Source organism: Malaya genurostris, chromosome 3, assembly GCF_030247185.1.
Source record: "Malaya genurostris strain Urasoe2022 chromosome 3, Malgen_1.1, whole genome shotgun sequence".
Taxonomy (NCBI): Eukaryota; Metazoa; Arthropoda; class Insecta; order Diptera; family Culicidae; genus Malaya; species Malaya genurostris.
This window is the reverse complement of record NC_080572.1, coordinates 119,237,448-119,250,620: the sequence shown is the minus strand read 5'-3', so window position 1 is coordinate 119,250,620 and position 13,173 is coordinate 119,237,448. Positions and strand designations below refer to the sequence as shown.

Genomic DNA, 13,173 nt, shown 5'->3' with positions numbered 1-13,173 from the left:
TAACAGAGGTATTTTGGCCCACTTTATAAAAATATCCACCAAATTTTGTAATATCTTTAAAAACCCTTTCCGCAATAGGTAATTTAATGTGATTAGCTTCAAATTGATGCAAAATGAGTTACTTAACATCGATAAAATCCGATGAAATCAATAAAGTTTGTTAGGTGGGCCAAAATATATGAAGTGGCCAAAATACCTCTGTTATTCTATTAGATCTGTATGAGGTTGTGAAAATCTGTATAAATGGCATCGCTGCTCAGAACATTGACAAAAAGTAATCGTCAGCATCCCTCGGTCATAGTGAAAAAACATCGCGTGATGTATAACCGTCTGTCAAAACTACTGTCACCCTAAATCCACGGTTGTCAGCTTGCACTGTCAAAATATAAATAGCAAAGTGTTGGTGTTTATTGAAATGGGGGGTCCTTGGGTGGTGGAACATTGCAATATTTTTTCTGCGTTGTAGATGATTAAACATCACAACTACACAGTGCTCACACACGTACACGATCGCAGGCTGGTAACAAAATTTGGTGCTCAACGAGAGGAAGAGTAAAATAGAAAGAAGGCTGCGAAAAGTTTTTTAGCCTTTGGATGTTCGTTTTGAACAAGTTTGGATTATAATTACGATCAGCGTTTGGACGTGAAAAACGGTGGTGACGTTCCAAAATGTCGTATTGGATATAAATTTTCAGTAGAGAAGCTTGCTGTAGCGAGATTTGCTGCTGTGGGTGTGAAAAAATATTGAATGAGCTTCGATAGAAAAAAAGAAGGCCAAATTTTCCTGTTGCAACAAAGTGAAGTCTTCATTCGACGTTGTTTTTTTTCTATCAATCTGGTGCTTAGTGACGAAATCAAGTGGGCTGTATTGAATTGTATCAGAAAAAACGACAGTGTGTGAATAACTTTTTCTTTATCGACTGGTTAAATCACGAATAGCAAGACATTCGAAGTAAATAATTCAAGCAAAACAAGCCAGAACAGAAGGTTGTCAGGAACGAGAAAAAAAATAAAGATGGATTCCGATGATGAAAGTTTCGACGAGCACGACTCCGGAAATGTTTCTAGTGGGGACGATGACTTCGCGATGGATGTGGATATCAACAACCCTCGCGACCGAGGCCAGCAGGAGGAAGACTACCCATACGAGGTATTAACCACGGAGGAAATCGTTCAGCATATGGTGGACTGCATAAAAGATGTTAACACTGTAGTGGAGGTGAGTCATTTAATTTACTGTAAAATTTTGTAGGTTGCTGATTCAGTCAATTTGCCAATGTTAAGTAATTACAGTTCTGACTGACAGCTCTCTTGGTAAAGTCGTTTCGCGTTTTTCCGATACGTTGAAATATTTTTTTACATAATAGACCCGATGAAAACAAAACTCTCGCCAACGATGCAAGCAAATGCGATCGAACATTAAGTTTACCGTGACTGACGTGCAATATCGGTACAATAACAAGATATAAATATGCTAAATTAATTACAAAGGACCGTTCTCTTTATTCCTCTGCTGCATACACCCACAGAAATGGTGTGGCCTTTGTTACAGTTCAGTAATACCTTTTTTCCGCATGTTGATCAACAATATTCAACAAAAATATATTTCTATATTGGGCTGTTCTCTGTGAGTGCGAATCACAAGTTTAATTTCAGATTATAGTTCATTCAAAACTGCCAGAAAACGACAAAGCAGAAATTCTAATGGCTGTTAATTGAAATGTTTTGTTTAGAATTCTTATAAATCGTTCAATTAGGTAAAGGCAAAAAAATAAATGGTAAAATAATTTTAGCTGTAGCATCACGATCGTGCAACGGAATTTAGATATTTTACCTTTTTGAAAAGATAAAGAATTGACATACGATTAGGATGCAGCACAGAAATTTATTTATTCTGAATTTTATTTTTCGATTGCCTTTGTTGATTGTTTCCACAGTTAATCAAACAAACTGAAATGGCACATTTGTCTGATTTTATTACTGTTTCCTAATTTATGTACTCAACTGAAAGACAGATACTACTAAGTCACTAAGGAGTGCAATCGGACACTGACACTGGGTGTTTTCGTGTTAAACGTTCTGATCCAGCTCTACTACTTTCTATTGTGCTTCCGTTTTAGCTGGGTTCCTTCTTTTCATTGACCTTTAGTTAAAATAGTGCACGTTCATGTTGCTGTAGTTGAAGAAACGGCCTTTAATCAATATTAAGCATATCCTATTACTGATTGTCGTTGTCTCTTCACTGTGAATCCTATTCCTGGATCACTGATGGTAACACAGATTTGCCGCTGTAAACCTTCAGCAGTTTTCTGTTTATAGCTTCCAATCGTAGACCTGTTTTCGTTGCCTACTTTTTTTCCGATTGCTTACAATCATACGAGGCATATTCGAAAAGTCATTTTCCGTACCATTGTTCCAGCGTACTTAAGTTCTCTGCCTAGAAATACATCGCCTGCAAGTTGAACTAGTTTTCAACGGTGTTCCTTTCTATTTTCAAAGCGTTGTTTCTAGATGAATCAGCTTTTAGTTGAAAATTACTTAAATATTGAGAACAAAGCGTTGTCCGCCGAGCCGTTTTTTAAAATGTAAGAAAAGGATTAGGTCACTGGTTCGGGATTAAACCACAGGTGGTTGAAATTCTTCCAAATCCTCAATCCTAATTTTTTTTCTTTAGTTTTTGCGGTTTATGTATTGTTATGAAAGAGAATTATTCCGGACAGGCTACTGTAATTGGTGTCCACGTTCTGAAAAAAAAACAACCAGTAGAATACCTTTTTCGTCATGATCACTTCTTCGTCCTTTTATTTAATCGCGACTCTATTGTCTAATCTTCCTTACATTCATTACAGTAGAGCCATAAACGGAAGTCGGATCAAAATCAAATTTCAGCAGTTATTTTTGGGGTCCTAGGTTCTGAGTAAATTGAGTGCGAATAAGTCCATTTTTGCATATATCACCCTGAATTTCTGATATCGGGAATGAAATTATCATTAGCATTAGATACCGCCCGTGTGTTGCTACTCCGTTATTGATCAGAACCAATTAAGCAATTTTATCGCGTTTTGTATTAATATGTGCTTCCTATTAAATACGAAATTTTTTTCGAAACTCGTAAAACTAAACGCCGGCAGTCGGGAGGTTTGCTATCAATTCATACATTTAATTTTTCGTGTTCTGTTTTTTCCTTTAATAGACTGCTGTAATACTGGCTAATATCACTTGATTATCAATCGATCTACAACGCCTTACGCGATACGAAGTACTGTTGATATCTACTCCCTAACTAAAATATTATTAAATGGATCTTCCTCGCAGTCTAAACTAGATTTACATAAAGACTGTTCCAGAAAGTATGGACGCAACAAAAAACCGCTGCCATTTCGCAATGGTTCAGAATCTGTCAATTTTTATGGCTGCGTCCTGTTGTTTACACTCTTCTCTAACCACTTGTGCAGTTGTTTATTCGTTTTCATTAATTTGTTTCGAAATGCGTGGACTTTCAGCAGAACAACGTCGAAAAGTTGTGTACAAATGGTGCACAGAACGCGGACTGTCACTGAGAAAGATAGCAAAAATCAAAGGAGTAAGTGGAAAAGCCGTGCGAAATACAATAAGGAAATTCGGTGAGGATAACACCTTTGAGGATAAACCGAAAACGGGTCGAAAAAAAGGTCCTGCTAACCCTCAGTTGGATAAACGTATACTGAAGGCTTTCGAGCAATAGAAGGAGATTTCAGTTCGGGATGTGGCCAAAAAAGTGGGCACTTCGAAGTCAAATGTTCTTCATGCTAAAGAACGTTTGAATCTTCGAACTTATAAGAAGCAGAAACAACCAAAACGTAGTCCAACACAAGAAGCATCGATCAGGCCGAGGATTCAAAAGCTGTACATACGATTCTTGCTGGAAATTTGAACTGCATAATCATGGACGACGAAACCTACGTGAAACTCGATTACAAATCCTTGCCGGGACCACAATATTATACGGTCCGAGAAGGGCAAGTGTTAAACCAGTCCGAGACATCGATTGAAGTCGAAAAATTTGGTGAGAAAAGCTATGGTGTGGCAAGCAATTTGTAGCTGCGGTAAGATTTCGAATCCCTTCATCACCACTGCTTCAATGAACAGCGAAATATACATCAAGGAATGTTCACAAAAACGACTTCTACCCATGATTCGAAGCCACAAGGATCCTGTTGTCTTCTGACCAGATCTTGCTCCAGATTCTTGCCACTACTCGAAATCAACGGTAGAATGGTATACTACCAAAAATGTCCCTTTCGTCCCAAAAGACATGAATCCACCAAATTGCCCACAACTTTGACCGATTGAGGAATTTCGGGCATTAACGAAGGCACATCTTAGGAAACATGTCTCGGCAGCCGAAACCATTCAACAGTTCGAAAAAGATTGGAAAAAAGTGTCAAAACTTGTCACCAAGAAGTCTGTACGGAATTTAATGAGAAACGTTCGCAAGAAGGTGCGCCAGCTAGTCTACAATGGCTAAGTAGCAAATGTTGAGAATAATATTCGGTTGTTGTAGTCTAATATTATCAGTATATCGAATAAAATTTGAATATCTAACACTTGTGAATTATTTACAGCGAAATCAAAGTGCGTCCATACTTTCTGGGACAGTCTCTACGTCCAAGTACGGTCGTAAAACAATATCTGCAAGGTTATAAACTTCACGGGCGTGTTTTAAAATTAAACGTTAAATCCGAAGAAGAATAGATCAAACATTTCTCGAATAATGGACGGAATTCAGCCTAGCCCGGTTTTTAGTAAGGAGAAATTTAAGAAGATTGTAAATAAAAACCTGTTTTAATCCTCATAGTGGTGTAATGATGCCTTTCTCATATCTCACATATTCTCATATATAAATGTGTGGTATTCTTCAAAATCATTTTTTTTTATTCAAAAGATATTTTATTCAGGCCTATTTGCGTACAAGCTTTACGTGGCCGATTTAGCTGAGTTTTTAAATAAAAGATTTTTTTTTGTATTGGATCTCGTTGTCACCCTTTTTCTAGGGGGAGAGGAGCTTCCATTTTCCTCCTGCGAGGATTGAGGGGCACTTCGTTCGTGGTTCGTCTCGTCATCCATTGCCGCATCGGTGGTATTGTTGTTGATTTCGTTGCTAGTTGCTGTAGATGCGCTTTGTTGTACATTGTTTGCAGTTGCTGGTTGGTTGGATGGTAAGCTGTTAACTGCAGCTGGTGTACTTTGTTCTATAGGGGATACGTTGGATGGTTTCGTTGAAGAAGATGCTTCACTGTTGTTGGTGACTGTCACAGGTGTACTGGGGTTGCTTGGGGTAGATGTGAAGGAAGCACCGTTGTCCTTTGGTATAGTTGTCTCCTTGTCCGGTTTATCGCATGGCTTGCCGTAGTGAACAGCTTTTTGGCAATATTGACATGTGGCCATCTGATTGTGATAGGTAACAAGTGATTTGCACGGTATTCTTGTATCCTGACCGAATGTCACATAAGAAGGTATAGGCCTCCTCAAGCGCATGCGTAACAAACGTACGCCATTTAGAATACCGGGGAAAAAATTGTTCCACTTTTCTTTTTCGATAGAGAGAATCTCTCCGTATTGGGACATGGTTTTGCGAATATAAGGATCGATGACACTTGAGGGAAGATCATGCACACGCACTTCTATAGCACTATCTTCCATACATACTGGAATGTTGTACTTGATGTTTTCATGCTCCACATAGTGCACATTATTATTGTCTTTAGCGAATTGAATTGCATCCAACTCTTTATAGAACTGGATATAAACAACATTATTGGTCTTATTGCATTGAAGTAAATGCACACGTTTAATGTCAAGATGCATTTGCTCCTTAAGCAAACCTTCAAGTTCTCGTATCGAAGGTCGAATTTTGCACTGTCTGAAGTCAACAATAATTGTATTCTTTCGTACCGACGGTAGCTTTTGTTCGTTTGGTTCACTCATTCTCGAGGTCTATTGTTCACTACACAATACTGTACTTGGTTTCTTCTGTCCCCAACGTAAGCGGTTTTGTTTGTCGACTGACTTGGATGAGATGTAAACCCGAACTGATCAAAATCATTTTCTTTGATTCCTAAAAAAACAAAAGGTTTGTCCATAAACTACAGAGTGAAACAGTACTCAGGTCGGTTAGACCATCTCTGAGGAAACGAAAAGAGGTACTTCCGAAACCGGAATCTGGGAACCGGTATAATCGAAGTTGGTTCGAGAAAAGTGACTGGGATCCATTTTTAAGTCTATGGCTACAATCTTCGGTCATTCATGAAAAAACCCCGGAACAAGGAAAGCCAAATTAATGTTTGGCCGTCTACTGACAATGACTATTGATTGGAATAGTTTTGAGGCAAGTTTAGAAATTATTTTACTTTTTATTTCCGGTGCTTCCGGAATCAGAAACCGAGAACAAGCATAGCCGGAATCGGGTGGTTTGGTTGTATATTGCCAATGGCTACTGATTGGAATAGTTTCGAGGGAAGCTAAGAAATTTTTTTACGTGTTTTGTTTCACCGCTTCAAGTGACGGTATCCAATTTTAAACACACTTCATCCTATAACTCCGGAACCAGAAGTCGGATCCGGATGAAATTTGGAAGTTTTGTATGAAACCATAAGACCTTTCATTTGAAAAAGTGCACTTATTTTCTTTTTTTTTTGCACATATCACCCTGTAATTCCGGAACCATAAGTCGGATTCAAAAATTCAGGAACTTTGTGTGGGGTTACAAGACCTTTCATTTAAATCTAAGTTCATGAAAATCGGTTCAGCCATCTCCGAAAAAGTGAGTGCAAAAAATGTTACATACAAACATACACACACATGCAGACATTTTGCGTACTGGCCGAACTTAGTCGAATGGTATATGACACTCAACCCTCCGGGCCTCGGTTCAAAAGTCGGTTTTCATCAGTGGCGTCTCGTTCTCATGTGCACCTCGTGCACTGCACAACTGGTCGAATAGGCTCTGTGAGAACTTGTATGGACACATTCAGGAGAGGCTTCAGTGGCCTATGCTTATGGCAGTTGAAAACAAATTGCTGTCTCAGTTGCAACGTCGAAATGGTTCATATAAGCAGTGCACAACCCGTGAATTTTGTCACGAAACCCCACTAGTTTTCACAGTGATTGCATAACCTTTCTAAATGAGAAAGGTAAAAATATATGACATACGTTAAATATGTCTAAGGAACGATCTCCCCAGTATCCTGTTTCTCCTATTCGCATTGCTGTAAACAACGCGAGATGACACACTAAATTGAAATTTAAAAAAATATAAAAAAAGTTCATACATTCCATATAAATCTTATAACACCGACAATGATATGCAGATGGTGCTTCGATCAGTTGATGTAACTTAATTTTGGCGGTAAATTCGCAATTTTCATCGCATGAACATGTTTTAGTTTCGCGAATCAACAATGTTCAATAAATAACACTTTTAACACTCTTCACTAATCAACTCACACTCGACACAGTTGCACTTTCACTCAATATAACTGTTTCGATCAATTAATTTACTGTATTTTATTTTTTTGAAGGCAACACCCAGGTACCGCAGTCGAAGATCAAGTGATACCAATTCGCTCCAATTTCTGATATCGGGAATGGAATCTGGATAAAACCCGAAAATTTTCTATGGGAGAAAGAGGCCTTTCATTTGGATCTAAGCTTGTGAAAATCGGTCCTATGTTCTCCAAGAAAACTGAATGCCCTTTTGTGTTACACAAACATACATACATACATGCTATAAATGATCAGACCCTGTCAGCTTGGAGCGAAGTCAATCTTCAGTTCAGCAACGCCATCGCACGGCATCACATTCAACATATCATGTCAATTGTATGAGTGCGCAACCCTGCTGTTTTGGCGCTCACGAATTTGACATTTTTCTCCCCTACTTCTATGTATAAGATTCGATGCGGGTTCGTCTGGGGGCGACATGCTCGCAAAAAAGGATGTTGCCAATGATTTGTTCGGGAAATGTGAGAGCTGGATATCTTGTTAATATGATGTCTTTGAAATGATTCATTTTGAACTAGAACAGTCCTGAGCATGCTATAACCCGTGCTTCAAATATCGATGAAAATAGAACAGCAATGTGTACTAGTTTTAAATTTGGCACCAGAAATGTTCGAATAAATATTCCCGAAGCGGCTTGCTAGAGGTAATATGGTAACAGAATTGCTGGAAAACCCGACTTGTGATCGGAGTTCCGGAGACCCCTAGTGTTATATACCATTCGACTCAGCTCGACGAGATCGAAAAATGTCTGTGTGTGCACTATTTGAAAGATATTTTTCTTCGCACAATTTTCTCGGAAATGGCTGATTTGAACAAACTTAAGCTCGTTTGGAAGCTACTATTGGGTTGTGAATCAAGTTCGAAGATCATGTGGCTGTCACTTTCGGGTCCGGAGATATAATGGTATGTGTGACGTATCCGACAAAAGGTTTTTTTGTCCGCACTTTTTTCAGAAAGTAACCAATGGTCAAATTCAAATGTATTAATGTTGATACTTCTGGTTTCGGGAATGTTATCGAATATGCGTTGATTCACGCTCTTTTGAATGACAAGAGGAAGGCATTATCACACCACTAGATGGATTGAGAAGAGGGTTTTTTAAAGTTATTCTTTAGTTGTTTATTATTACTAGTTATTACGATTGTATACTTAAACTTACTATCAATTTGCGGTTCCAGCATCATACAATAATCCTTCCAAATGTTCGTAGATGTCTGCTTTCTATATTTTTTTAAACCGAAAAACGTGAATACAATTTAAAAATTCTGTTTATTTTCTGTTGCAATTAGTAAGGGTATGATCCAGTAATTTTCTTAGTGAACATTAAAAAGGATTATTCGTGAGCGGTTCGGATCACTGCTGGCTCATGTGAATATGATAATTTGCTAATCTTGATAATCGACGAACTGATAAATTTCGCTTCCACCATAAAACAACGTGAGTGATAAATTCAATTATGAAATTGATAATGATAAGCTTTCGGTGGTAGAATACATCAAGAATCGATAGCTGCGAGGATGAATCATTGGACATAAATTGCAGCTGCATTGGGGATATCCAGCTTTCGTTTTAAAAATTTGTGCTAATCGGGTATACTTTACTTAAGAAGTAATGAAGCAGAGCCGCTTTTACAGAGGGACAAAGGGGGCACGAGCCACAGTATCAGAGAGCACTTGACGGGACTCATAGAGCAAAAAAAAAGTCATGCTGTTTGTTAGGGGCACCCATATAAATCTTGCCTCGGGCCCCTTAATACGTAAAAGTGGGGCTGTAAGGAATCACATTTCTTTGCAGTTACTGAGCTCAAGGTTTTGTTTACCATTGATCATGATAGAAATATTTTATAACTAGTAAATTTATACTACTCTACCTACCCGAGAACATCACATAGTAACTCTGCATTAAAACTTTTTGCTATCCCGAGTAGAAGTGATTAGCAAACCAATAAAAAACATAATTATTAAAACCAAACATCTCAATGGTTGAATTTGACATTGTTTAGTTTGAAATATCAAAAATCATAACAAAGTTTGTTATTTCTCACAACAAAATATAAACTTCTGTCAATGTAAGAACAAAATGTTTATAGATAGAATTTTTCAGTAATATATAATATGATAAGAATTTCTCTTATCTGATTCTGGTAGAGTTTATTCAATTGTATTTTATTTGCAAATTGAACTACTGGATCAATCTTACCTAATGAAATAAGAGTACCTCATCAATAACAAAATAAGATACATAGTGGCGTCTTGTGACAAAATTTACTGGTTGTGCACTGCTTGTGTGGTATGGATATCAGATGTAACAGCTCGTTGTAAGTGAAAACTAAATATTGGGGATCGGATATTCGCTTATGTTTTTCAATGCAGTGGAATAACGACATACTTTTGGGTGGAATTTTTTTTATTAAATTTATTCCGCTTCGACGTTGCAACTGAGACAGCAATTTGCTTTCAACTGCCAGGAGCATAAGTCACTGAAGCCTCTCCTAATGATGCCAAACGTGAATGTGAGAACAACAAATCTCAGAACGGAACTGAGTAATTTCTTCTCTTCTTGAATCGGTGCAGTAACAGTTAAGGTAATCACCATGCATATTGTGCTGTGAACAAAATCGCTTATTTTATATTCGACACCCACCGAATTATTTTCGACGATAAATAGAGTTTCTAAAAAATAAATGAATGCAACTGGTTCCTTCAATTTGATCGATTGTGCACGAGGTGCACATGAGGACGAGACGCCACTGAAGATATAACTGAGTATGCATCAAGTATCGCTATAACAACACATTAACATTAAGACAAGATATGATAGAAACATTTGTTATTATTTTGATCTTTGTTGGTTTAGGTTGCCACATCTGTCATTGATATTTTATCAAATTTTCAGCTTGATACCTGTATATTTTTTAAAAGTTACGCTGTATTGAATATATCTGCGATTGTGCGTATCTTCGATTTTGTACAATTTTCAAAATGGAATTGAATTTGCAACAACGAGTTTGCATTAAATTTTGCGTTAAAAACGGTTTCAATGGTGCGACGACATTGCAAGAGTGTTTCGGCAACGATACTCTGTACAAAACAGTCGTTTATCAGTGGCAGAAACGTTTCAGAAGTGGCCGTGAGTCTGTGAATGATGATGAGAGAAGCGGTAGGCCATCGACATCGAAAACCGACGAAAACATCAACAAAATCAAAGAATGGTTTACCGTAGACCGCAAATTGACTGTTAAGAGTATTATTTGGGCAGTATGAGACGTTTACGTGAAGCAATTCTTGCGCACTGAAATGATAGTAATTTGTGGGCAAACAACTCGTGGATCTTGCACCACGATAACGCACCGTCACGCAATGCCATCGTTATCAGTGAACATTTGGCTTAAAACGAACATTTGGCTGAAAACGAAACGAATACAATTCAGTAACCATCGATTTCATTTGATTTGGCTCCCTGCGACTTTTTCCTATTCGGTCAACTCAAGAAACCGCTCCGTGAAACACGTTTCAGAACCCGAGATGAGATTATGGAAAAATCGCAGATGGCTCTGATGGCCATACCGAAAACTGAATATAAAAAATGTTTCGAGGATTGAATCAAGCGCTGGCATAAGTTTGTTGCAGTCGATGCGGAGTAGTTTGAATGGGACAATATAAATTTTGATGAATAATCTTGTATTTTTAGTTTTCTGAATAAATTCCGGGAACTTTGTTATCATGGTAGTAAATCAGAACGCTTCATGATTTTCTGCACAATACCGACTGACATTTTGGACCTTTTAGCGACATCGCGAATTGACATGTTTTGACGTTTCTTGACCTGTTGCACCACTTTCCTGATAGTCTATTCGACCCTCTTTCATTCCTTGCATCTTCCGGGCACTCGTTTGGACGTCTCTGGATTTTAATTGTAAGCGTACAAATTTGATCACGGACAATTTCTACTTTCGCCGACATAATTGGAACATGATTTTATACTCATACAGTTTAAAAGTTCAAGAAGATTAACGGTGCGCCTTTTTTTATCAAATACACCCTTTATAACCAAATAATATGTTTCCAATATCATATGAATATTTAGATGTTTTTGATATGTATCCTTTGGTTCTTAAATATCCACTTTTCTTATCAACGCAACTCACCAGAAATTCTAATATTGTATATTATTGCCTTACAGATACCAGCAACAACAACCCGGATTCTGCTGAATCATTTCAAATGGGATAAAGAAAAGCTAATGGAACGATTCTACGACAATGATGATGATCAGGAAAAACTATTCAAGGATGCACACGTGATCAATCCATTTCGGAAAACGAGTAGCACAGCCAGTAAGCCAAAGGTAATAAGCTTCAGTTTGAACAGACTCTTCATTGATTGGCAGTTGATCTAATTCTGTTTTTTTCCTTAATTTGTAGATCAAAAAGTCTGGAACGGAGGATTGTGAGATTTGTTATTCGTCTTTTCCTCCCAGTGTGAGTATTGCAAAAGTTTTTTTTGACTCCTTCTGTAGTATCGCTATTTATTGCACCGTAAAAGTTTATTTTTAGCGTCCTTGAAAACTTAGAGTACACGTTTTGATTGTTAGTTGGCCGACGTTGAAGACAGCTATAGAATTGTATGATGCAAGCAAACTAGTTCACTTCCATTTGGCATTCAAAATAATACAGTTATATTTTGGACATTTTTTAGTTTCGTTATGTTACAGATAGCAAACAGTTTTACCAAGTAATAGTGAAGGTTACCATATTTAAATTCATCTTAGTTCCTTGAACTATACATTATTATTATTAATGTATTATTTTGAAGTGTAAGTCGAACATTTGCATTCGCAAAAAATCTTGCGCCATGAAATGATAGTAATTTTGAAAACCCAGAATACATATGCTAATAGAAATGTGGGGATTGTAGTAACCAACAAAGGACAATATTTCTAATAAAATACACAATTTCAATTTTTCTGACAAGATTCACAAAACTTCTAAAGTTGTCAGTTTTTGAGTCGAACTCTCGCCGTTTGTGGAAAGTTTTGTTTTATTTTCTGTTTTGTATCCTAAATAAGAGCCACTGAAACTCATCAAAGTTCTCGAATGACTAACGCTCTTAGAGATTTTGACGTCGAAAATCGACATGGTGGTGGTAGGGAAAGACCCAATTGATATATTATAGCTCGACGAAAATGCGTTCCAAACGTAAGAGAAAGTAGCAGAATTATTAACTTGATTTCGTCCAAAAACTCAAAGAATGATGCCGTTCGACAGCTGTTTACTTGTGAGCTGCGATGAAAAGGGACATGCCTTTACGTGGACAGCAAAACCGAATCATTCAGAAATTTTCACAGAATAATCTAAACTAAAAAGACTGGTAAGTAATGTCAGAGACATAACCGGATGAACCATTCATTGATTGTTCATTGATATTAAAGAACTTGAGTTTTGAACCTGGATTTCCGGAACAAAATGTTGAAGCCGACTGAACTAGAACTGAATTTTGAATCTGAATTATCAATTTTGATGTTAGATTCAGGAACTGAGTTCTGAAGCTGAATTCTAAAACTTCATTCTGGATTCCTGAACTGATTACTGAATTCTGACCTTGGATTCTGGACGAGGAGCTGGATTTAAGA

General features: G+C 37.4%; 1 protein-coding gene across 1 annotated transcript in view; it reads left to right on the top strand.

Moving 5' to 3' along the window:
- Positions 1 to 462: 462 nt before the first annotated feature.
- Positions 463 to 13,173, top strand: part of LOC131435081 (E3 ubiquitin-protein ligase ariadne-1) — a 34,429-nt gene continuing 21,718 nt past the window's right edge. The window contains exons 1-3 of the mRNA XM_058602590.1: positions 463 to 1,219; positions 11,725 to 11,889; positions 11,966 to 12,022. Coding sequence (XP_058458573.1) covers positions 1,016 to 1,219; positions 11,725 to 11,889; positions 11,966 to 12,022 — 426 coding nt within the window. The 5' untranslated portion in view covers positions 463 to 1,015. The remainder of the gene's footprint in view (positions 1,220 to 11,724; positions 11,890 to 11,965; positions 12,023 to 13,173) is intronic.